Consider the following 26,516-nt stretch of genomic DNA (forward strand, 5'->3'; position numbering starts at 1 on the left):
CTGAGAAGCAGTGGTGGATTTAGAAGAAGAAAAAAATCTAAAACTTGGAAGAAATTTTCCCTACCAGATTATCACAGGAAAAAAATGGTTTATACATGAACTACTTGACAGTATCCCTTTAACTTTTCATATTCTATAATACCAAAATGCAGCGGTACTCATGATGGAACAAACCTACGAGATCATCTAATGCATCCTACAGCCACAGCATGACTGCTGTTTCTAACGTATTACACAGTGATTAGTTCACCTACTTTCAAAGCTCTCAAGTTTCTTTCCCTTAGGAAACTATTTCATAGCTCTGAAAGATCTCTTTAGAGTATAACAGCATAACATCATGTCACATGACTGTAACATGTCACAGTAGTATGATGGGATGAGAAAATGCAGCCCATGAACCAAACTTTGGAATCAAGCAGAAGCACATAGCAGTGTGGACAACAGCTGGAAGCTTGCCATGTGATGTGTACATCAGCTAAATGAGAAGCATCTTTGCACTGCACCCAGAAAGGAGCACCTTGCTATTCTGCTCTCTTTTTTTGATTTTTAATGAACAGTATTTGTTATCTGCACACTGTAAGCACTCCTGCAACTCAGTTGACTGTCTTCTCTCCAGAAGAAAATAAACATAACTATTTGAAAAGAGAAAAATAATTGAATTAAGAGGAAATCAACATCCCAAGCATGGCAGTTTCTACAGGACATATTATTGGTGGGAAAGTTTTCATCATTAACCTGCTTGATCATACATGAGACTACTGTAATTTATCTGCCAAGAATAAGGGAGTAAAGTATACAGCTAATCTTGTTGCTTTGTTTTCAGAAGGACATGAGTATTCCTGAGCTTTTGACGATCTTAACAACCATCCTCTGTTGAAAGTATAACTATGACACTGTTCACCACTGCACATTCTCAACAGCAGTGCTCCTCCATTCAGCACACAGAAGTCTTCTGTCAGTTTGAATGTATTAGACCAAACAAAATATTTGGATGTTTAAAGCAGAAGCACCCAAGACTGCAAAACCCCACTTAAGTGGCTTTCCAACCCAAATGCAATCAGCTTTGTAGGTAGTTAAACTTTCTACTTTTAAACCCACAGGTTCTTCTTTGCATGCCCATAATTGTCTTCGTCTTGGTAGGGAAGAACAGTTCAATACTGATCATACACCTCAGCCCAGTCAAGATTTAGAGTAGAAGCGTTTCTCCAAGTCTCCTTCAGAGCACAACCTGGTAGTCAAAATCACAGCCTGATTCACACTAACTGCTTAAAAAATCTCTGAAAACCTAACTAGGAGCCACCATTTTACTTTAAAATTTAACAGGTATAAATGATAATGATAACCTGTTTATAAAACAACTTGTCCTTTGCCATCAAAATGGATTTAGATACCTAATTCCTATTTGTCCATTTAGATACCTTTGAGGATATAGGTGTCAACTTTTAAAACACTCATGTAGAAAACAGGTAATGCATAGTTCAGTAATTGCAAGACTAAGGAGTTAAAAAATACACTGCTATCTTCCATAAATTTTCTCGCACCAGACTATAAATTGTAATAAGTAAGCGTAGATTTAATTGGCATGTTGTGCTTTGTCACCAAGCAAGTAGGGCATGTATGGGGAATGGAGGCTAGGGGAGGCCTGGGTTCCAAGGCTGGCCCTCAGGACAATATTTTAAGAGTCAGTAGACAAAATAAAGAGAGCTGTTCAGTGGTTAGTCCTCTTTCTTCTGCTCTCTCCCAGTAAGTCTCAAAAAACAGTGCCACAACATTTTAGATTCGACAGTAAGGTCGGGCTCTTACCCTGGGCATAGCACTAAGAACCTAAGACAGACTTCAGGATTCTTCTGACATTAAGTTGCAGTGTTTAATTTTAGGTTACATCCCTTATGAGGTTTGTCTAACAAATTTTTCTATTATATTTCCTTTAAATCAAATCTATGGCCTAGGGCAACTTCACTGCTTTTTGGGAATCCCAATAAAACTAATGATTGATTACTGTCACATCAAGCCTTGTCAAAAGTAGAACCTTCTGTATAAACAGGCACATCCAAACATACATAAAGACAGTGTATAAACACATTGTGTAGATGTAAAAGGAGAAACTTTTTTTATTTCCACCCACTCCCACTACATCTTTTGCTTAACATTCCCAACACAGTGACAGTGAAAAAGTTTTTGATGCTATCGTTTAATTGCCTTTTTGACTTGGTATCTCACTAATGCAGAAATTAACTGCAACTAACAATTTAACTGCAAATTCACTCCAGTAATTATGACAAAAATTATTTGTGTGTTGTTTTTTTTTAATATACAGATACACAGAGTAGGTTAAATTGTCTTCAAGACCTAAGGAACTTTATTTACTATGTATGAGTTGTGGGGTTAAATTTTCCAATGCTAGTTGGAAACACAATAAGTGAAGACATGCATTTGATTCCAGAAACACCTTAACCAATAAATTTTGTTGCAAAACTAAAATTAATTTTGGGATATGTAACGATTCTACATACAAAGCTGTAACTATTTCCCAACTTTCATTCATTTCAAATCTGATTGGCAAGGCCCTCTATTGAAGATGTTTGGCTTCTGTAGAATAATATATGGGAGGCATGGTATAAATTATTGAGTGCATTCTTTAATATATCAGAAATATTTCTTTTGAGCATCTGGAGACATACTGTTTCTCATTCTAGAAATGAATTGTGCACTGCCTCCATAAACACAGGATTGAAATAGTGGGTTCAAAATGAATTTAATTTTGGGCCCCCTACCACAAGAGGGACATTGAGGTGCTGGAGCGGGTCCAGAGAAGGGCAACGAAGCTGGTGAGGGGTCTGGAGCACAAGTCTTACGAGGAGAGGCTGAGGGAACTGGGGTTGTTCAGTCTGGGGAAGAGGAGACTGAGGGGAGACCTTATCGCTCTGTACAAGTACCTGAAAGGAGGCTGTAGAGAGACGGGGGTCGGTCTCTTCTCCCAAGTTACAGATGATAGGACAAGGGGTAACGGCTTCAAGTTGCGCCAGGGGAAGTTCAGGTTGGATATTAGGAAACATTTCTTTACTGAAAGGGTTATCCAGCATTGGAATGGGCTGCCCAGGGAGGTGGTGGAGTCACCATCCCTGGAGGTATTTAAGAAACGTGTAGACATGGTTCTTCAGGGCATGCTCTAGTGCCCAAGATTACTGGTTTGTGGTGGGGTGCTGTGTGGGTGGGTGATGGTTTTTTGGTTTGGAGGTTGTTGTTGTGTGTTTAGGTGGTGGGAGCTGGTGTTGTTGTGGTTTTTTTTGGTTTTTTGTTTTTGTTTTTTTTTCTTTTTCTTTTTTTTTTGTGGTTGGACTCGATGATCTCTGAGGTCCCTTCCAACCACTACAATTCTGTGATTCTGTGATTCTGTAATCCATTACCCCTACCTGACAAGAGAGAATCATCACTTCCAACACTTGTCATGATTAATATTCTATCGGAATTGTTAACAGTACTTTAAAGGGTCACCTTCCCTTATTCAAAGATGCAGTATTGGGAGAAAATTTAATCCTGCTGTAGGCAAGGGAGTTGCACAACCACTGAATTATCTTCAGTGTCTACCTAGTAAGGGATATTGCATACATTCCAGTCTGCAAACACAAGAATTAGCTTATTGTCTACCTAGACCCAAATACAGAACATAGATTTCCTAAACAGTTTACAAAGTACCAAAATGAGAACTTTATAGTAAGATACTATAATGGACAATGCTGAAATGCTATGCAGCATATAGTTTGTCACTTAAAAGTACTTTGTCAGTATGTGATGGGGTGAATGCAAGTGCCTAACTTCATATATATAAAACCAAATGTATTTAATTTTTTATACAAAAGCTTTGCAAATAGAGTGAGTTTTGGTCTTGTAAAAAACAAAATTTGAAATGTGCTAAACTGAAACATATAACTTCAATTTTTGTCAAAAACAAAAACACTGTAGGCAGGAAAGAGTGTCTACCTACAAAACAGCTGTTTCTCATTTTTGCAAAAATAATGATCTTTTATGCCCAGTGCAAAAAACCATTAAAACTCTTTTTGTTTTCCCCCAAGGGGTGAATTTTCCTAAAATTTCACAGTGATATGCTACCAGACATTTATTAACAGAGACACTTTTTTTTCTATATAAAATTCACAAATAATCACAAAAGGAATAGAAACTATAACTTCTATGGGAAAATTGATATAGTAGCTGTCTTGAAAAATAATAAATTAGAATCATTGTATTGCCAATTGATTCTTTTTTTAAAGAAAACAAAGACCCTGAGTTTTGCTGTTAACAATCCACCATGCTTAATTTTCACTCTGCTTCCTTGCAACACATTGTGATACCTACCACGTAGCATTCCCATTCACTAAAACAAAACCATTGAAGTAGGACTGGAACGTGGAGACTGATATAACTACTCTCAGTTAAACATGGCTTCTGCCAGAAATACAACATATTAGCAAAGTGATTACTAGAAGTTTACATTCTGATTTTCCTGGATAAACAAAATTATTCAATTCCCAGAACCGCAAACATTTAAATGATTCCCCCACTGAAAGTCAATGTTTACATTTCCTAAAATACTAGAGCATATTAGCTTCCTGCGTGCAATTTTCTCACACTGAGATCCAGACAGCATAGAAGAATACACCATCATTTTTTTAATACTGCTTGTAAAAGAAGAGTCTCATACTGCTAGAAGATTTAGCAGGATTACTTTAATTATGTAGTTTTGCTTTCTTTGACTGACAACCTCGCATTCATTAGCTGCTTCTTCCTGCTTTTGTAACCCCATTATCCCCATTTAACTGTGAAGTATCTCAGAAGATAAATGCCTTTTCAAATGACTGAAGTTAGCACTTACCTGCTGGATACCGTATGTCCAGCCTTGCCTTATACGGTCCCTTGCCCACACATTGTGAGCATTCTCTGCTAGTTTATCCACCATAGCTTCTTGAGAGGGGGTCAGTTTGATAAAACTCAGATCCATGGGAGCAGGCTTATATCCACTCAACAACTGGTAGCTGTCAAAAAACACACAACTTGCAGTTACTTTTCAGTAAGAAAAAAATTAATAGAACCACAAAGAGAAGAAGTGACATTTATGCAATATATGTATATAAATAATCTGTTTTGGAATGTAAGGATACTAATGCACTGACATTAGATTTTGCTTCAAGCTAATTGCATCTTTATGGGATGGAGTAGCTGGTAGTGTAAGCGACACAAAATGTTCTGAACTAAAAACGTTTTAGAAGTATTTTAGTTCTTTCATATATTCAAAGTAGTAGATTAATATGTTGCTTACCTAAACACTTGTATGAACATTATTACAGTTACCTCTGAGAAATATATTCTGAAAATATATTCTTCCTATTACTTATAGAGATGTGAGAGATAGAGTAGATCATATATGATCTTGAGTAAGCCATTTGAAGTCTGTTTAATAAAAGTTTGTCTTTACAATACTCTGTACCTTAACTATCCTTGAAATCATAAATGTTTGAAATTTAAGCATGACATAAGAACACAAAGACAGCTTCCTCACTATTTTTAGCACTCCTAAGAATGAAGTGTTGTTTACTCTGACGAAGCTGTTCCCATCAAATTAATTATAGTCATCTCACACTTTACTTCTGGCCAAACCTTCTTCAGTGAAGGATGTAACGCATATGGTGATGCATGCCAATGTGGTGGTGGACATTGCCTCAACTGATGAGGGAATGTGCAGAGGAAGGGGAGGAGGAAGAGCAACAGGGCCACACTGAGTGTCGGCAGTGGGGTCTGAGGGGCAGCCCCTGTGAGGAACAGCTGGGACTGCCCTGAGCCTGGCACAGCTAGCTCCAGCTGGCTCCAACCAACCCATTGCAGGCTGGTGGCCCCTCTGGGAAAGCATTTTTAAGAAAGGGCAAAATGCTGCACAGGCAGAGAGGAGTGAGGAAAAAGGTGTGAAAATGTGTAAAATAGCCCTGCAGAAACCAAGGCCGGGGGAGCCCCAGGTGCTAGAGCTGGGGCTTCGTGCGGGCCCAGGAGAGACCAGGCCGGAGTTGGGGGACATGCCCTGAATATCCCAGAGTATTTCCCCTCCAGCACACTGACAAACAGAGTGCTATTTTGGTCATAACAGAAGTGGTCTGTGGAAAATATCCAACAACATTCTCTCACTGAAATTATACGTGCTGGGGTATTTAAAGAATGGCTAGTTTAAATAATTGTCTAATTTTTTTCCAAACAACTTTGTCATTTTCTTGTATTTTCTTTATTTGGACTAACAGAGAGAAATCCAGAAAAAGAAACAGTATTTATCCCCATTCATATTCTAAAATATTAAAAAATTTTAATTAATTCTCTTCTGTGATAACTATTCTAAAACCCATTTAAACAAATCATTGGTTGAAAACAATAATTGAAAACAAGCAAGTATTTAAGGGGAATTATCATCTATAAACATGAGGTTGAACCATCCTTCAAAATTATCACATTAAAAAAAAAAGTTTCAATCTGAAAACAACAATTCAAGAACATCAATCTAACATCAACCATTCATACAGTTACCAATTGGCAAATTTCTGTGAGAGACCAAAGCAAGCAGGAGGCAGTCGTGCTGCCATCTCCCATGCGCTGGCTAATTGCCCTCCTGGTTACCTCTCCTCAGGTAGCTGTGAAGTCACTTCCGTGCAATGAGTAAAACCAGCAGTAATGGAAATAGTGAATCATACCGAATTAACACATTCGTCAGGCTGGCAATTATCGTGTTCTTTCCTGTCACACTCCCCTGCACAACTGTTATGTTGTGAATATAAAAGCCACAATGATCACCACTATTTTGATTTAAGAGCAGGGTCAAAGAACCAGGGGTCACAAAGAATGCTCATGATTTTGTCACAGAGGATGTGTACACCTTATTTCAGGATACAAATGAATACTCATAAAGGATAAGTATCAATGGATATCAAGCAAAATAACAAAAGCATATTGTATGTATAAATTCATGTTGGAGATTCATTGTCTTTAGCTGCAGACCAAGGTTATTATTTGAAACAGGTAGCTAAAATTCCAGCTCCTACCCGCTCACCTGCTCATCAGTATCTTACTGGTCCTTCTTGCTCAGTATCTCTGCTGGCCTTATATTAACATTTTTTAAAGTTGTAAATAATGTGATGTGGAATAATTTTCACGCTGAAAATTTAACTGCTTTAACAGCACTTTATCACTATCATATTGATCTGCCACCAATTTATAACAACTATTATGGAATTTTTATTTGTGCCACCACCTAAAGTTACAGAAAGAGTGGTAGTTATGTTTTCACATGATCTTAGTCCACACTCTGCTTTCTTGATTAAAGATCTTCAGCAGTCTACATGAGTCATTTTACAAGAGAAAATTAAACAGTGTGAAAAAAATTTAAGAAAACTTTTTTCTTTTATCTGACAATTTTATTTTCCTTTCCCATTTCATTTAGACTTTTTTTAACCCACATAAACACTAAATATTTAGAATTTATTAAAATAAGGACTTTGAATATTTCAAAGAGATATTTTACAATAAAAGGTTATTGAAGGATACTTTATTCAAAAATCTGAACTAAAATTAAACCAGGAAAAAATTTTATAATAGAAAAAGAATTTCCATGAGAAAAAGTTGTGTTTGTAGTACACTTTAGCTAGTTGTTCAAACTGGTCCAAAAAGCTCTTTTGTGGAGTGATACCATATTAGAAAAGGCAAATCTATGGTACAACTGTCATTTAAAGATGTGATTTACCCCAACTTATAACCAGTGTGCCTGTGATGCCAAAATTCTGTAGGACTGACACAAATATAAACATGTTCTTAGTATTTTACAATCTTTATTGCTACAAGAGGAGGCAGAAAAGAAAAAAAGCAAAGGGTTAAGAAGACAGAAAAAATAAAAATTTCTCAGAAAGCAGAGCAGATGGGTTAATTACATTCAAGTGGTGTCTGTTGCTTTTGTTTTTCATAATAGCATAAAGGTTTTGCATCGAAGATATAAGAGCTTAACAAAATATCATGGGAAAATTCAAAAAGTGTTGGGATAACACATTTGTAGCACTTACAGAAACAAAAATAACTAGCAAACACAAGAAGTGACATCTCTTCTCCCATAAAAAATGCAGCTTTTCACACACCACCTCTTGTAACTTTTTGTTATAGTTAAATCTAATCTAACTGTGAAAGAGCAACCCTTCTCTCCAGGACTGTATCCCACAAAAAGCATGATCTGGCCATATACCTGCACAACATATCTAGATCATGAAGTATTTTCTCTATTTTTCCCCAATAAATATCTGATGGTATTGACAATGTTGCCACAATTATTTTTTCCATTTTACTCATTTCTTCTATCCACTGTATGTACTAGCACTTACCAATGCTTTTAGTCATAACCAAGGAAACTAAATTACAAATTTAAATTCAATAATAACAACACATACAAGCTCTCTCTCATCTGAAACTGTGACCTTTACCCTTCTGGTTTTATACACATTATAATCCTCCTTTAGCCCAGTGAATTTTATACCAATCTAGACAAACCTATAAATGATGGGCCCAAATGTATGATGACCCGCAGGGCTGTCATATGCTTATCACCAACTACAGTTCCATTACTTTAACTATGTTAAAGCTCCCAAATTCTCCAAACCAGGGGGGCACACTGGTACTAAGCAATATGCCCGGGCACCTTGGTTGGGCCATGAGAGCTGGTTTCAGAGCTGCAGTAGTGGAGGCCACAATACCATACCAGCCTGAGCCCAGTCCTGCCAATGCTGTTGCCACTCAGAAAAAAGTCAGGTAGCTATACCAGTTCTCTCCAAGTCCTAGGTGGCCATTCTAGGACTTTCAAACGGGTTGCAGCACAGCAAAACACATTGACAAGTTTGCTGTAAAAATTCTTTATGAAGTTTCTGCAGGACGCTCCAGATATATAAGAACTACATAATAATGAACACCTGACATTTCAACAAATCACAGAAGACCTAAACTTTGTCTACATATCAGATCATAAACATCTAAAAGAAAAGGCATGGATGAAGGCATGTATAAATTTCAAAGAATTCATATACATCACGCATACCCAAGTACTAATAAAACTAGAAATATAAATATCAAATTGTTAAAATACAGTTCACTTAAGTTGCACTGCCTAATGAAAAGATGCATTTGAATTTCAACTTACTTCTTTGGAAGCTTCATTTTTTTCACTTTTTCTTCAGCCCGTTCATCAGCAATTCCAACATGGCAACCTAATGCCAAAAGGGTTCTACGATACAGAAATCAAGACATAAATTACTGCCAATGTTTCTATATTCAGAATTGTTGCTGGTTATATAAATGGCAATATACAACACATGAGACCTATGGGAATGGCAACAATATAGCATGGAAAGATCAACACCAGCCTTTTTGTATAAGCTTTCTGATAGTGTTAAGAAAATGCCACAAGATGTTCCTAAAAATATGAGTGGACTACTTCAAAATGGAACTATTATACAGTCTATTTCATCTATATGAAGCATCAGTTGAAAGATTCCCTGCCCTTGAAATATATATTTCTACTTTATATACTTATTCATACTGTTTGCATACTCATTCATACAACTTTGTATCAAGATCTTTTTACTTTATGTTGTCTATTTCAAAGCTGATGAAAGTGAAAAGGGCAGGAAACTTCACTTGTTATCCTTAGAATGTGTCGTCTTTACAAAGAGAGGCTGTTATTCAGAGATTTTAATTGGATCTGCATTTTGTTAAGACTTCCTACAGAAGAGAGGACTATCAGCAGAACGCATGATAAGTGTTAGGCCAAAACTGCCATCCTAATGCTCAGTATGGATGTTGTACATTAATACCATTCAGAGAAAAGAATTTAAGCTAGACACTGTGTGTCATGTACCACAGGGTTTCTACCACAGAGCCACTGACCCAGGCAGCCCATTCTGGCCTGCAAGATGCAGCTCATTTCAGAAAATAAACACGCTCTACATAACCTTACAACAGGGTCGATGGTATTAATCGGGTTTCTTATTACTTCAGACCTTTTCCTGTCCTTACAGTAACACTATCCAGCACTATAAATCTTAAATCTCATTCACCTCCAGGATTTGATCTGTAACACATCAATTATCTGTTCCTGCACTTACATTCAACATTGGGTTATCAAATCTTAGTTTCTTTATCCTAGGCGCTTTACTAAAATACTGACATTGAAATAAAAAGAAATTTTGGACAAAAGTTAGAGACCACATTGGAGTCAGATCAGAATTTTCTCAAAATCTGAGGTTGACACCCACATCTTTGATTGAAAGTGATTATGCAGAAGAAAGTACAAGTGTAAACCTTGGACTCCATTCCAGATTTTCACAATGTGAAAGAAAGCTGGAAAACCAGGTTTTTATTTGTTCTTCTCTCCAGTTAAAACAATATTTTCTAGTCTTGCTTTAACTATATTTATTGCTCTTGAACTGACTGGGGGAAAAAAAAAAAACATAAATCTTGCTCTAGCAGTATTTCTCTTGGCAGATAAACCATATGTTTCAAGGAGGTTCTTATAGCACATTTTTAGTGCTAGCTACATGAAATAAATCCTACTGTTTTGTTATGTGAACCCTGATTTAACACAAGATGGTAAAATGAGATACAAGGAAATCAACATGCAGTGGCTGCATCCTGCAAAACACACTATCTGCTAAGAATACTCCATGCAGCTAAATTTCAACAACTGGCATAAACCATACTTGATTCCTATGCAGCTATCACTAACATAAGTAAGAGAACCTATCTAACAGTGGAAAGTGGTACAGAGGAGCCAATCCTTGGTAACCCTAATTTTCTCGTAATGTAAAACAGGAATTTTAACCTTCTATTTTCTCCACCCAGACACAGCAAATTCAAATCAGAGATGGATTAAACAGAGGATAAAATATGCAGGATAAAAAAGCATACCATACTGGTAGAACCTGAAAGACCCCTAAAAGTACTTTGAAGCTAAACAAGAAAACTAAAAGCAGCTGAATGCAATACTCAGCGTAATAGTGATACATGTAATTATCACACACAACTGAGTAAATAGAAACAGGAAAATCAGTCACAAAATAGTAAGCATCAAAAAAAGTACAAAATCAAACCACAAAATACATATACAAATGTGCAGAAACAGTATGACAAAATATATTTTAATCCTATGACATTTTCAGCTATAACTCATTCCCAAGTTTTGACATTTCATACAGTATATCAATTTTATAGTTCATAAAAGTATTCAATCATACTGAAAAATATACAGAGATTCCAATACACTGAAAAGAAATGTTGTGTCTGATAATATGACCCAGAACTTCCTTGCTTTCTGCCTCTCTCATCTACCAGAGGTGGCAGCAAAACTGGCAACAAACCGACAAAAATAACCCGACTTGCAGCAAGAGCTATTCTTTGTGTCTTACAACTACTTCAAGTTTGTTGTATGCAAATTGTAAAGAATACAGCATATAGCTGACTAGAAGAAATTTTAAAAGAAGGATTTCTTTCCCTCTTTCCCATTCTCCTCCATTGAGGTTGACTGCTAGTAGACCAGAAACATCTAGTAAAGAAGTCATCTAAGTAGCTTATAATTCAAGTCATTACAGTATGGATCATCTATAATAATTAGTGCACTAATTTTCCCACCTTTGAAAGCTTGCAGAAATGAACTGAGACACTCATATTCTAGTCCATCAACAATAGATGTCTATGTGATAAATACAACATGATATTGCAAAATTAGAACGGTATACTTCAGAAAACAAGGACTAATACGAGAATGAAATGAAGACTGATCTCACTAAGCATACAAATTTCACAATCCACAGAAAGACTGAATGCTTTAGGTTTTGAATACTATCCATTTAACAAAAGGTTCTCTCTAAAGTAATAAAATTTCTAAAATAAAAGTAATCCATAATTTATATGTTTATAAAGCCTATTTTTTTTTTTCAGGGTTTAAGTTCAGAAAAGCATTGTATTCTGAACCAGTAATCTAAAATTTGTTTAATATTAAGTGAAACATTAGGAGTGTGCATTTAATTCTGATAGTTTGATTTCTATGATGCCTAAGTCATATTATATAGAGTATTCTAGCAAAAGATCCAACAGCAGGGAAAGGTAATGATCTTTTTTTTTTTTTTTTCATAAAGTGGAAAGGAAGAAGATATTTTGGATTCTTAAGCCCAATGTTGTTTTGACAGGGGCCTCAAAAGCTTGTCCTGAAATTCTAATATCTAGCTGAAGACAAATGCAAAATTATTTTCTTGACTCCAATAGAGTTCCATTTATCCCTGAATGCCCTATCTCTGAATAATGCTAAAATATCTGTCAAGAAACTGTTTTACACTATGGATCATAAATATGTTTTTCATCAGGTAATTTACTTACTGTGGGAATGGTGGCTCAGTAAATAGTGCAGGGAAGCTGACTAGAGAAGGACACTATGAGAAATTCTAGCAGGAGTGTTCTACCTAGCATTCTACTATGAGGACATAAAGTCAGTGCAATGTAGTGTTTACACTCATCATATCAGTTTACATGGCATTTTTTTTTAATTATACAGTACAAGTATTCCCAGAAAAGTACTGTCACATGTAGATACTCATCCTCTTTTGAGACCCTGAACAGGAAAAAGCAACTACATTGTAACAAGAAAAAAAAAAAAAAAAAAAAATTTAAAAGGATTAAAAATAAAAGGAAAAAACAATACAATTGTAAAAAAAAAAAAAAAAAAAAAAAAAGATTTCAATGGATTGCAAATAGTAGTGACTGGAGAACTACATATACCACTGGGCATTTATCAGTTTGAGAAATATTTTAATGTTGGCTACATGTAATGCTACTTATGGAAGAAATTACTTATGCTAATAGATTTTCAATGCATTTGCAGTGAAGTAAGAACTCATGCCTGCTTGATTCACAAAGCTGAGATACAGAATTGTATCTTTGTAAGCCAGATAACTAGTTTACTATTAACATCCCACTGGAATTTTCTAGCATTCCAACTGGAGAGCTTCCATGACATTCACACATCTAACCACTCATCCGCAAAAGGAGGGAATGCCTTCTACTGTTTTGTGGCAACATGCACAGATGAAAGAGAAATAGCAGGAAGGGGTCCTAAAGCAAAGCTCAACATTAGTTATGTCCCAAAAATATCTACTGACTGTCAAAGTGTGCTTTATCAATAAAAAAAAAAATTAAAAGCAATTAAACTGAATTCAATTACACCAAATAATAAGCGTAGAGTTTTGTTCAAAGCTTGGATCTATTTCTTTCCTCCACACAAGATGAAAACTGCCTGAGTTGCCATTTCATAATCAGCATTACCACAATAATTCTAAAATTCCACAGATACTAAAATAGACTATCAAACGCATTTTCAATGCCAAATCCATTAATGTACTCACTCCCCCATTTTCATTTTATTACTCTCACCTACATGTGAAACTGTAATTCATATGTCAAATTATAATTCTGGAAATTGCAACTCCCCAGGAAACTCTCACAATAAGCTTCAAAAGTTCCAGCAACTTACTTCAGCGTTTCAAGTGACATTTGCAAGTTATAATTTCTTTCCTGCTCCGGCAATTTTGAGAACTCCACTAAGCATGGGTGTTGTCTTTTGTTGTCATCTCTAACCTGAAAAGGCAGTAAAGAAATAAGCTTAACATGTCTTAAAAACCAGAAGAAATTTAAAAACACTCAAAAAGACAATCCTGCCAGGATTACTCAAACTGGATAATGCTTCAAAACAGAAAGCATCCTGTGTTCTCAGAGCATGATCATTCTGTTCAAGTGAGGCCAATATTGCATTTGCAAATAAACTTCAGATTTGCAGATCTCAAGTGGAATAAATGTTAATTTGTACATTTCAATATACAGATGTTCTCAACAATTACACAAAGTTCAAGAATAGTGCAATCTATATTATATTTTGACATGCAGCCATAAAATAGAACTCATCTTCAGCACCATGTCTGAAAAACTATGCATCCAGATTGTGGGAAATAAGCTAAGTTTTGCTTCAGCTTATTGATGTATCATTGTTAGTGTGATAGTACTAACAAAGAAGCCTTAGTAATAGTAGAGTCTAATAAATTGTATCCAATTAATCCCCAGAAATGCCCTTGGTCTCTCAAGGGATCTTTGTTTGCAAAGCGTTATCTAGGTAAAGAGAAACAAACTGGAACATGGCCTTCAACACAAAAACCCAAAGAGTAGGGGAGTATCCATAAGGCCAAAGAAACCAGTCTGGTAAATCTGCCAAGTAGATGGTAACAAAGACTGTGAAATAACGTGTAGCATAATCAACTAATCAAAGGCGTATTTAGGATAATGATTTCATAGAATAGGTGTGTGTGTGCCTTATATGGGAAAAAGTGCAAAATAAACCTGTAATAGGTCAAGCGGTCGGGAAGAATGTGAGCTCCAACTTCTCAGCCAATGAGAAGGGAGACAGAGACTCAAGCGGCCGGGATAAAGGTATAAAATACCTGAAAGATAAAAGATCATCGTGCATCTATTTTTGGTGCACCCGATTCAGCGCTGTTTCGTATTAATAAATTATTTTTTTTTAACCTTTGCTTCGGTGACTTTGTCCTCTTTAAATTCTAAGATGTGAGTCAGTGTTTCTCACAAGATGGTATAAATACATTGGTATCAATAGTACTGAAGTCCTTACCCTTCTTAATTATTTCCCGCAGTATAACAAGAAGAAAGCAACTGTTCAGTAGTCAAAAATGACTGGAACATTATTTTAGTTTTACTGTAGTGACAGCAGAGTCATGAAGACTATAATTTACAAAATACTACATTTTATAAGCTTAAAAAATTTGATCAAAACCAGTTTTAACCTGCACTAGTTCTATACAGTTTTAGTCTAATACTGGCCGTAACTAGGAAGGGCAACCTGAGAGGCTGGGCTAACTGAACATTCTGCAGCTCTCAGCTTTGCATCTTTATCATGCTAGAGCTCAGTCAACAAAATCTACAAAGATTATGACTTGCTAGAAGGCTTGATAAAAAAATATTAGTTTGGAAATATTAGATAAAAGATCCCAATGAAAGTATTAACATTTGCTCAGTTGAGACTACATGTTGTATTTTGAAACACTTTTGTGTCCATCTTTCATGGACTACAAGCTCACTGTTTGTATTAATCGTTAAAGCTGCAAAGTGAAAGTTATTGAAAAACACTACTATCAATATGCTCTGATCAAGGGAAAATGGAATGTGAACAGCTGAAGTTAAAAAAGTCTAATTGTTATACTTTTTTCAACTTGATCTTTACTCATTTGGTGAATACAAGATGACTTTTAAATTATTTTAGTCAAAAAGGACCAGGGCAGAAATTCTCAGTGAAATGGTACCATTGAACTGTGTATAACTTGCTCTCAACAGCTTGATCTGCTGTTCATATACAGAATCAGTTTTTATGTTTAAAAAGGGTAAGAAAGTCAGTAGCATATAAACTGGCATGAAACTTCTGACTTTCAGAAAAATAAGGTATCACACTTAAACTGATTGCTTTCCCTGCATATTGCATCAAATAAAAGAGCTTTCCTTTGGCTAAAATGTCTTAAAACTAAAAAGCTCTAGCATCATGGCAATAAATCCATATGCAATATTTAAGATTACATTTAAATCATAATATTGGGACATAAACATTGTGTGTTAGAGCAGGGGAAGGAAAAACAGTCATCTGCAAACCATAATCTATGCATGAAGTTTCTCTAATTTCAAGTCCTAAGTGTTAATTATACATGAGTACTCACAGATTGAATATAAACATGGATCACTGATAGCTGAATTTTTTTATTTATTTATAATCTCCTATTTTTGCCAGTTCTGTGTTTTTCTATAATAACAATTGTACACTAATACTCAATCTAGTTTATTTAATCTTATGAAAAGTAATCTTATATTTCTGTACAACATTTCTGATTAACATATTTTTGCATTTTTATCTAAGCACATAATAGTTATCAAATTGAACAGCAGTCATTTGTTTATGTTTTGCATTGAAAAATATTTACAATCTCCAGGGAAAATTTATCTTCATTTGATGGGATTAATGTTCTTTGGACAGGCAACACAAGCAATTCAACTGTCAGGCTACTTGATCAAAATCATTAGCAGCTAAAATGAGAAACATCTTTTAGCAGACACTGAAAATAACTATTTGCAGATTTCTTTCTAAATCCTATGGTAATCTACATTAATAAAGATTCAGTAAAGTCTCCAATAAGAATGACTACTTTAGATCTGTGTATAGCTAATATCTTGGACACCAGATATTTTCCTCAGAATTCCAATGTTAATTTAACATCCCCTAGTAACACTCTTTTCACTCTACAGCTACAATTTATAATACTTCTATTATATATTTAACTTATTTTGTAGGTTGCCTTCCCACACACGTTTTTTTCCTGAACATAGTATAGAAATCTAATGCCTTGAAAATACATTATATAAGTGACAGAACTCGTGAAACCTACACATTCTTAATTTTTGTAGCTAGTTTTAAATATACAGTAAAGTTTAACAGAAACAAAGATATGCAGATGCATTTGATAATTTCACATTGAACAGTTAAATACCACTAATAATCAGACTTACAATGAAGCCAGTTAACAGAAGTCCTTAATTTTGCTACATAAATTTCTTATTTTTACTTTATTTCATGTATAACATGTTGTAGTAATGCCACACGCAATACAGACAGATCTGATGAAAAGCGTATGTGCATACGAGGGAATATAAAATACAATTTATAGCAGATTTTTTTTAATAGTCTGGAGAGACATTTTAATCTACGAATTCTCTGTCTTTTAGTCTTTAAACTTTTTGACTTGGTGAAAAAACACCACTTTTTCAGAAAAGCTAGCTACTATACATAATTCATCTTGCTCTGAATTAAAAAGACCAAATCTAAGTAAGCACTTATATGTGTGCATCTAAACCAGCCAATTTCTGTTTCATGCCTCCCCTCAGCACTTGGTAATCACAGTGCATCAATTCAGGTAACTACTATCAGCAACAGTGACTTAAACTGATGAAATCATCTGTGACAAACCAATATGAAAAAGGAGTTAAGCTCCAGAAGATCAGCATATACTTTGCCACATTCCCAAAGTGTACACATCCAACCATAAAATATTAAAGCTAGACGAAAGCTGAATAATTTAAAAGATTTAGCACCTGTTTTCATTCTGAATATAACTACATTTATTGCTGCTTAACTTGATACTTACTATATATTGTTTAAATTAAAATAGTGTTCAACTGTACAATTAGATTCTCCACGGTAAGTAACACTGCACTAAAAGCTCCCGCAGATTGCTTCACAGCTGGTATGATTATGCCACAATTAAAATGTTTTGACACGTTAATTTAACTGGTGTTTTGTATTTGATTTGGTGCGGAAAGCAACAACAGAAAAAAAAAATCTAGATATCTTCTCTGTTGATGAAATCTTTTTAAATACCAGTGTAGTCCTCAACAAATATAATACCTATGCGCAGTTACATGAAATCTGTAATCTGAACTCCTCAGAAGACCAAAGTCTTTTTATTAACCAAAGTAGAATACATATATTTTTATATGTGCATACGTGTTTTTACACTTACATCTAGTATCTACCGTATGTTTCTATACACTCTTCTATACACAGCAATAGTTCTTCATAAACAACACCATTTGAGAATCAAATAACTAGTTTGTACACTTTTGTATTTTTTTTTAAATATAATCAACAAAATAGACTGTGTTTTGTTTTGAAGCCAGAAACCACATTGGAAAAAAGTAGGAAAGCAATAAGAAATTAGCTACATGGAGCACCCAATACAGACACAAGCTTGAAGAAGTGGAGAGAAGGAAGGAGAAAAGCAGATTTAAAGGAATTTCCTATAAGCAATATTATTTTTCATGAAAAAGAAGTTTGGGACTTCTGAAAGAGTTATGTCAGTCAGTAGCTGTGAAGAGAACCAAGAATAACTGCTTTAACTACCTACTCCACCAGACAATTTAACTTCTTGCCCCAAGAAAAAACAGAAGGCAAAAACCCACTAAGTGCTTTCTGTGCTGACAGTTAGACTGGCTGAAAATTTCAGCACCAAACAGCTTTAATACCAGAATTTTGGTGGAAAGGGTCTAAAACCTTAATAATTTTGGAAGGATGGGCAAAAATGTAGTCCCGTTAGCACACTGAAACTGATGTGCTGAACAATACTATGTAATTAACAGAAAATTAAATTGGATGGTACATACTGGTCCATATTGCCAGCCAAGTTCAATCTTATTCATAACCCAAAGTTCATGGATGTTCTCTGCTAATTTTTCTCTAATCCTTTCCAGGTGGGGAGGCAAAACAATCTAAAAAGAGAAAAGAGAAAGAGGCTGTTACAAATAAGTTGCTTGACAGTGCCACCCAAACTTTCATAAGACAATGTACAATGCAGATCTCTCAACTAAACCTAAATTATCATTCAGCTCTTACTGACAAAGTGAGCAAGAATTCTTCGATTAACAGAAATACTTTACCCTATGCACTAACAAGTTCCAGAGTTTGACCAACAAGGGAAAACAGTTTAAAACTCAACACCTCCAAATGGCACAGAATACATTCCTGGCAGCTGGGTAGAAACTACTCAAACCAATACTATTTCTCAGCTTAAAAATGCTAAAAATCTCAACAACTGAGGTAATGTTGTGAAAAACACTTCAGACAAATATAAACATTTGAGAATTGAACCCTTTAAAAAAAATTAAAAATTACATGATGACGACAAATGACAAGTAAAATCAGGGCAGCACATCACTCTACCTCCAAAATTTGAAATCAAGACTGCTTTACCTCAAAAATCAGAGACCTCAAGTACACAGTGCTGTGAATCATGATAACATTACCCTACTTGTTGATGTTACAGAATAATAAATACAAGACACATGTAGAATGCTGTATTTAGCACATAATGGCAACAAAATAGCAGATTTGGGGTTTCTATGTGGGTTTTTTTCAGGAATGAGTTCCTAAATATGGTAAAATCTGAGCACATCATGTACAAAAAAATTTATCATCTCAAACTCTGGTCAATAAACTCCTGTTATCTGTGATCAGAGGTGGAGCTCCTTGTTATCAAAGAATTACTGTTCCTTGCAACTATGTAAAAAAAAACAACCAACAAACCAAAAAACTATAACTTCAAGGCATGGCATTTGCAGACCTCAGTGAGCATCAAATGCCACTCTTAGCAACCTGCACATCCAATAAAGCATTAGAGCTGAAGCTGGTCCAAAAGTCTTATCATAAGGCAAAGTCTTTTGACTTTAGGTTAAAATAATAATAAAAACATTTAGTAATAGAAAACGAAGTTCAAATATTCTTTTTTTGCCTACTCTAATATTAAGGGGAAAACATTCTTTATTATAGTGGTTGTGAACTGAATTATATGAAATTTCTTGTGAGCACTAGATGGACTTTACACATCATTTTTCAACTTCTCACAATGGAACATTCCAACTAATTCCCAAGAAAAAACAAGTTTGAGAGAAGTTGCAAATTCAATCAAATGTGAAATAACAGACCTACAATACGTGTGTCGTTAATGAAAATGCAGTCTTTCAGTTTCCATACCTGGCTAGTATCTACAGGAACTGGAGTGAAAGCTGCTTGTGACAGAGAAACAGTGGGACCCAGTAGGTCTCTTGTATAGCTACGATCCTGCTTGTACTCTCGGCTATGCTCCACTTTCAGCTTCTCTTTCGGTAGGACAGCTTCAAAGCAAGGGGCATATCCAGGTGGAGGAAGGAACTTGAACTCTCCATGGCGACCTCCAAGCAAGAAACGCACCCTGTAAACATCGAAGTTAATTTAGATAACTGAGACACCTCTGGTGTCAACCCTAATTCAGTTTGTAATCCTAACTATTGAATACTATTTTTTTTTAAAAGGAAATAAAATTCAATGTTACAGTTTATTTGCATTGTTTACAGTTCAGCTTTCTCTAACTAGTGCTGGAGTTTATGAAGTAGCAGGTGCAAAGAATATGGGGAAAAGTTAACAAATCTTTCTTTTAGTTAATTTCCAATTCTTTAAAGGTATTCTAAATCATGAAACCAAGAGAGAAGACAGAGAGAATAAACAGTTTGTTTAGCACACCTGTGAAGTAAGCAGCAGCATTTCGAGTCTCAGAAAGCAGAGACTATAACCCAGAGTAATCAACCAACCACAGCTGAACTCTTTCCCTTGAGTAGTTCTCCACTGTCTCTCATTTGAAAAATGAATCTGAGAACTCCATGGAATATGGCTCTTTCTTTTCTCTCACAGAACACTAAATCCTCAGGACATAATACAAAAAACTCCCATATTTTCTTCCCTAAAACATATACTTACCATGTTAGTAGAAACCTAGAGGAAAACCTTCTTTTATTCATTACAAAATGATGAATTTGTTATGGTGTGGTTTTCTACTGAAAAACTCAATGAATGAGGTGATCAGGGAGTAGCAGTGACATAATACTGAAAAATCTTCCCAGAACACCCAAAAGGAATCAAAATATACCCAAAAGATCTAGCCTTACAACACAAGTAGTCTCTTTTCTATTCACTATCTTACAAGATTTATGTCACTCCAAAAAACACACGCAGCACACAAATAATATATGTCAAAAATTTCTCTCATGATGGAGATAATGCAGGTTATAGCTTTACATTTCATAGCATGCTGGTCTATAGTTTTACCACACTGTATCTCCTGTATTATCCAAAGCAAAGAAATGCATGTTGCATGTGGAATGAGAGGCTGGTACGCCCACCATGTGATAGCTCTTCTGTAGCATTCACCACAGTCCTTGAATGATCTCTCACAGCACATTCTTCTGTCTCTAACAGAAATAAGCTCACACTTTACCTTTTCTAGTCCTGCTAAAGTCCATTCCTCCATTGGAACATCACACAATCTTTTTTAATATTATAGTCTCAAAGTATTTAATAAATGGAAGCAGAAGTCTACAACATGAAGCGTGACTTGAAATATTACAGAAAAAAGGAATACAGATTGACTGAATTCGTATTAACTCATCCTTCTGAAAAGAAAGTATACCACCACCATTTCTTAAGGTAAGGGCAGATAATGCATCTTCAAATAATAGCTACTGTCTCATAGCAAGTGAATTAGGGTAAATAAATTTTTAATAATAAAACAGAAGGTTTTCTTCCCTTATAGGTAAAATGCCGTCCTGGAGTGAACGGGTAGCATTGTGTCAGCTAAGAAATGATAGAGAAGTTGTTTCTAAGGCCTATCTGCAAACCACCTGAATACAGTGGTGTGCTGAAAAACAACAGATGCACTATCTCTTCAGGACTCCTTTGTAACTCAGTATCTGAGAACTGGAACTGTGCCAAAGAAGCAGATGTCAGAAAGGGAAAAGACAGCAAAGACAGCCAAGGAAATATTTAGCATATTCACATTTACAGGGAAAAAAACAAAACAAAAACAAAAACAGACCGGGAAACAAAACAAAACAAAGCAGAACTACATAGGATACTAACTTTATTCCTGCAGAGAAGCTGACAACTGGGAAGAAGAGGCCATCTATGTTGAAATTCTCAAACATTCCTTGAACTGGCTGACCATTTATCCGGAAAGAGATGCTGGGGGCACTCAGGTCCAAACAGCAGCTAATAACATCATCAGTTCTTAACAAATGCTGGTTGGGAGAATTTACTGTTCGTGCTACACAACCTGTGGAAGTAAAGGAGACATATAGCGAAACTTCTGAAAATCATACAGGTTTTCACAGCAGCCTAAAAAAAGATAAAGAAAACATAGCAATAGAGCATTAATACACAAATACCTAACCTATAACACATCCAAGACCTGATTTTAATTTTGCAATATAGTGAATAGAGGCATACAATCATATTTGCAAAGCTACTTTAATCATAAGTAATTCAATTAAATTACATTTAATGTAAGTGAAAATAATTACTGATACCCGTATAAACAATCAAAACCAAGAAAAGTAAATGTTATTCCTCACAGTGGTAGAAGTTCAAATTGAAAAACAACTATTGGTATCTAATATGAAACCTCGTATACTTTAGCAAAGAATGCTTCATTATTCAAGATAAGGACAGGTATCATAGTTAAATTATTTAGGAAAAGTCAAATACTTCCTTTATTAAGGGCCACATCATGGTACCCTCCCAAACTTTTATAAAATGATACTATACAATTTCATAATCAAACAGCAAACCAGCATTTTTCTGGGATATACAAAGACAGCAGCATTTTTGACATATATATTCAGTAATAAAGGTATTTTTCTTTAATAAGTTTTGTCTGAGTTCTAAAGAATCATTCTCTCTTGCATCAAATTACATTTACACAACCACACCTGCTTCCCAATAGAAATAACCTACAAAATACAGAAATAGAAAATAACTGTTTCTGAAATTTACTGCCATCTACAACAGAAAAATTCTGGAAAAGAATAAAAGTTGTATGAAAACATCTCTAGGTATGGCTTCCACAAATAACACATGCAATTTTTGCAAAAGATAAACCATAATGCCTATTAAGAACAGACCACTAAATTTTAACTCTGCTGTCCTTAACTTCTTAACTAAAAGGACTGTATTTCCAAGAAGAAGATGGCCTAGGCTTTTAGCAGCAGAAAAAATAATAAAGGGAAAATCTCATTAATTCTTCTCCAGATAAATTTTCATACACACATCATCACCACCCTCCCCAAGGAAAAACAAAAAAAACCAACAATTCTGATACTCTACGCAGGGAAAACACCTGATACCGCCACATAATATGCAAACTGTAAGACAGATGCTCCTATATAAATTGTCCCTTTTGATAGGGCATTCAAGAGTATAGTTAGGAAAGAAAAAAGTTTTCAGATGCTGTTGCTGCTTCCCTATACCCTTTCAAGACAGGATGTCCTTAGCTTGGTTGCTGTAAGAATAGTCAGTTTCATCAGCAAAGACAGAAGAATGACCTGGAGGGATCTGAAGGACCCCTCAAAAATTGAGAAATCTCTAGGAAACACTGCCGAGAAACAGAGTAGCAGTCAAGGAAACTACCTTCTACCAGCTCTGCATGCCAAAACTCACAGAGCACAGCAGAGAATAGCAGAGAGTTGGTTTCAAAGAAATCCAGAAAGCGACAATTCTTTAATGGCAGGGATTACTAAACTTTGAAAGAGCTATCAATGAATAGTGGATACTTCATCTCCTTAAGGCATACTACTTGAGACTAGGTGCCCTTTTAGATGTTAAAATTTAGCCACATATAGGTCATTGAGATCAATGTAGGGCTGACTGTTAAGAGAAATATGTAATGGTCTTTAATGAACACATAGTCAGACCAAATGATCAAAGTGCATTTTCTGGCCTTAGGCTTTAAAAATCTATGAGCTCCACCTCTCCATATTAGAGAAGTAATTGCAGGAATGAAGAAAAAAAATGTAAATTAAATGTGGTTCCGGTAAAGGCTTGGTCCAGAACAGAAACCCAGGGGTAGAAATTATTGTTGGTATTCATTAATGCAGTAAATGCTCCCTGCTTAGAAGATGATTTTTAAAATGTCATCGCAGAGACTCACCAAGATGTAGCCTGGGATTGTGAAAGGCGGCAGCCATGATTTTCAACATTTAACTACATAAATTCCTTCCAAGTTCGAGAGGTATATGTTACCCGAGAATGTCACTGAAGACAGAAATCTTTTCAGATCTACCAGCCACATCCACAACAGATATTAATATACAAAAATTGAATACACAAAGGTGATCTAACATTTTTGACTGGGCTGGATTAATAACTTGAGAAAAACAAAAAAAATTTCATTTATTCTTTTGTCACTTTCTGATTAAAAGGTTTCCAGTGGGTAGAAAAATCCTTTTGATTTTCAATAATCTTTTGTTTCCTCCCTAAAAGGGACCCTAACAGCAAAAGTTATTTTGGTTGGCTCATTTTCTGGTTCTTCTATAATAATACTTTATCTGACAAACTCAGTTATGACACAGCTTTAATAACACCATTAATTATGCATCATTGTTCCAAAGTAATTCTCTCTATACATGAGAGGCAAAGTGGCAGCTACTCTCCTTAGATGCCACTCCAGTCGATATGTTATTACTTAATCATACAATCTATTGCAATTTTGATTAGAAAAGTCTTTTGAAATGTAAAACCGTATTCTTTTCCAAGTATCAAGCCACAGTGCCTCAAAACTCAAAAAGACCTTGAATGATACATAGAGCTGACTCATTTAAATGTCTCTCTTGTATGCTAAGGAGCTTAAGAAAACTTTCTCATATCTTCATAGCTGCAAGAATTGCTGATCCAACGAGCCTAAAATTTTCCTCAACAAGGTGAAACCACAATAGAAACTTTTTGAAGAAGTTTGGGACCGTCCATGCATAGGACTACCCATTCTAAATATCTGAGAATCTTTTCACAAAAATTAAATTATTTGAAAAAGACTAAGAACAAGCTTGCTCTCATATTATTCTGATTTTGCTGTCCTAACCCAGTTTGAAAAGACAGTAATATATTTGCAGAATCAACAGTAATTAAAAATACTTGAGATACTCAGTTCATCTTCTTTTAACACTGGAATTGCATAGAGAAATTGCTATTAACATATAGACCCAAGCTGGGCCAATTTTAAAGATGAATACCTGACCAGACATACCATATGCAAACTAGGAATATGATTCTGCAAGTCTTGCAATAAACAGTCAATGTATTTAAATAAAACATCACTACAGAAAAATATCTGGTTTTAAAATGTATATCAAAAAGCATACTTAAAAACTTTCTTCACCTCTAAAGTATTTCTAAACTTCTAAACTAAAGATCCATATTAAAATCTGTTTAAAATAATAAAAAAATAAAAATTAAGAGTGCTGTGAATTACATCTCTCATGCTGTTCTTACACTATCACACAGGAATTACAAATCCATCCAACTGTTTGTAAGCCTTTATAGTTACTATTAAAAAAAACGCCAAAAATAATACCCCAGCTGAAACATTAATTATTATTCTATCTGCATTAAGATCTGTCTTATAAGACATTTTTTTCAATATGCAATGTCAACTTAAAACATATTCTAATACAGGGTTCTGTCAACAGAAACATCTAATTCATTTTGCTGCTACTGAAAACATATTCACTGGAATTGCAAGCAGTGTTCTAGTATTTTTAAAAATAAATTAAAAAACAAACAAAAAAAGAAATACCTGACCACAGATGCAGACCATCAAAGCCATAGGAATACAAGTCATCACCAACACCATTTCCTCCCCATTCTGCTCCTCCACCTGGATATGGTGAGTAGCCCTCTGTTGAAGCCCAGCCCACTCGCAGATGAGTTGATTCTGCAGTCACAAAGGGCTCTAGATGGTCCACCATAAGTTCATAGTACCATTTTCTGTATTGGGCAGAGCCTTCGCTAATCCCCAAGAAGATGTTGGGTCGCATACTTAAACAGAAAGAATAAAAGTGCTTACTAAAAATTATCTCAAGAACATGGAACATGATGAACTACTGCAGACTTTCGATTAAACTCCATGCTTCATTAAATTCCATGCTTGTTTGTGTGATTAAAACAATATAAGTAATTTTATGTATTTATTCTGGTGAAAAAATGCTTTATAAATTTAAAGTAAAAAAGCATTTGTTTCAGTAACCAAAACAGTATCCTCACTCAGATAGCAATAATAATATTGTATGTGTTTCAACATTTTGAACATTTAATAGATGTTAAATCCTACAAACAAAAATGGCAGCTATTCAGCAGTTACCAATAGAAATGTAGTAAGTACACAGTGCAGGTTTACTTTTACATAGCAAACTCCATTCTATAACACTGATTATCCATTCAAGAGAATAACATTTACAAAGGTACAAAAGTAAAGTATCAGTCTATTTCGAAATTCTCTTGTACCTCTTCCTTCCTTATTCCAAGTTTTGCGTAAGTCAGTAATTTGCAGTGGTTGTATCAATCCTTTATATCAATTTGATGTTCCTACTGCTGATGATTTTAAAGAAGTTCACAAGCATACTTGAAAGGCAAAACCATTATTGTGCTTATTCAGTATCTACTTAAATAGCAATATGTAGTCATACCTCTACAGGTCATGAGGGAAAAAAAGGAAAGAAAATTATGCTTTTCTAATACAACTTTTGGGATAACACTGAATCTAGACTCTCATCCCAAAAATCTGTCTCCAGACAAACATTACTGTGTTTGGGTTAAGAAAGTCATCTAATCTTGAATTAAAGCCATAGAGTACAGAAGTATCCAAAATCAATGCGAAGTATATTTCCTCGATGGTTGGTTAATCACATTGCAAGAAATCTTTTAGACTTCTAGGCTGAATGTATCTAGTTTTCCACTGAACTGGTTTATAACTTCTGGAAATATTTTCTTTCTACATCCAAGC

At 35.0% G+C, this 26,516-nt stretch overlaps 1 protein-coding gene across 5 annotated transcripts in view; it reads right to left on the reverse strand.

Annotated features, from left to right (window-relative positions):
* The window catches only part of RYR2 (ryanodine receptor 2 (cardiac)), a 408,602-nt gene that overhangs the window by 161,928 nt on the left and 220,158 nt on the right, over positions 1–26,516 (reverse strand). For all 5 annotated transcript variants that reach the window (XM_014950610.1, XM_014950613.1, XM_014950612.1 and 2 more), the window contains 7 exons: positions 25,311–25,552; positions 21,605–21,797; positions 19,688–19,904; positions 18,322–18,426; positions 13,589–13,692; positions 9,209–9,292; positions 4,874–5,033 (listed from right to left, as the gene is read on the reverse strand). In XM_014950610.1, coding sequence (XP_014806096.1) covers positions 4,874–5,033; positions 9,209–9,292; positions 13,589–13,692; positions 18,322–18,426; positions 19,688–19,904; positions 21,605–21,797; positions 25,311–25,552 — 1,105 coding nt within the window. The remainder of the gene's footprint in view (positions 1–4,873; positions 5,034–9,208; positions 9,293–13,588; positions 13,693–18,321; positions 18,427–19,687; positions 19,905–21,604; positions 21,798–25,310; positions 25,553–26,516) is intronic.

The sequence above is a fragment of the Calidris pugnax genome, unplaced genomic scaffold (genome assembly GCF_001431845.1).
Source record: "Calidris pugnax isolate Ruff unplaced genomic scaffold, ASM143184v1 scaffold24, whole genome shotgun sequence".
Classification (NCBI taxonomy): domain Eukaryota; kingdom Metazoa; phylum Chordata; class Aves; order Charadriiformes; family Scolopacidae; genus Calidris; species Calidris pugnax.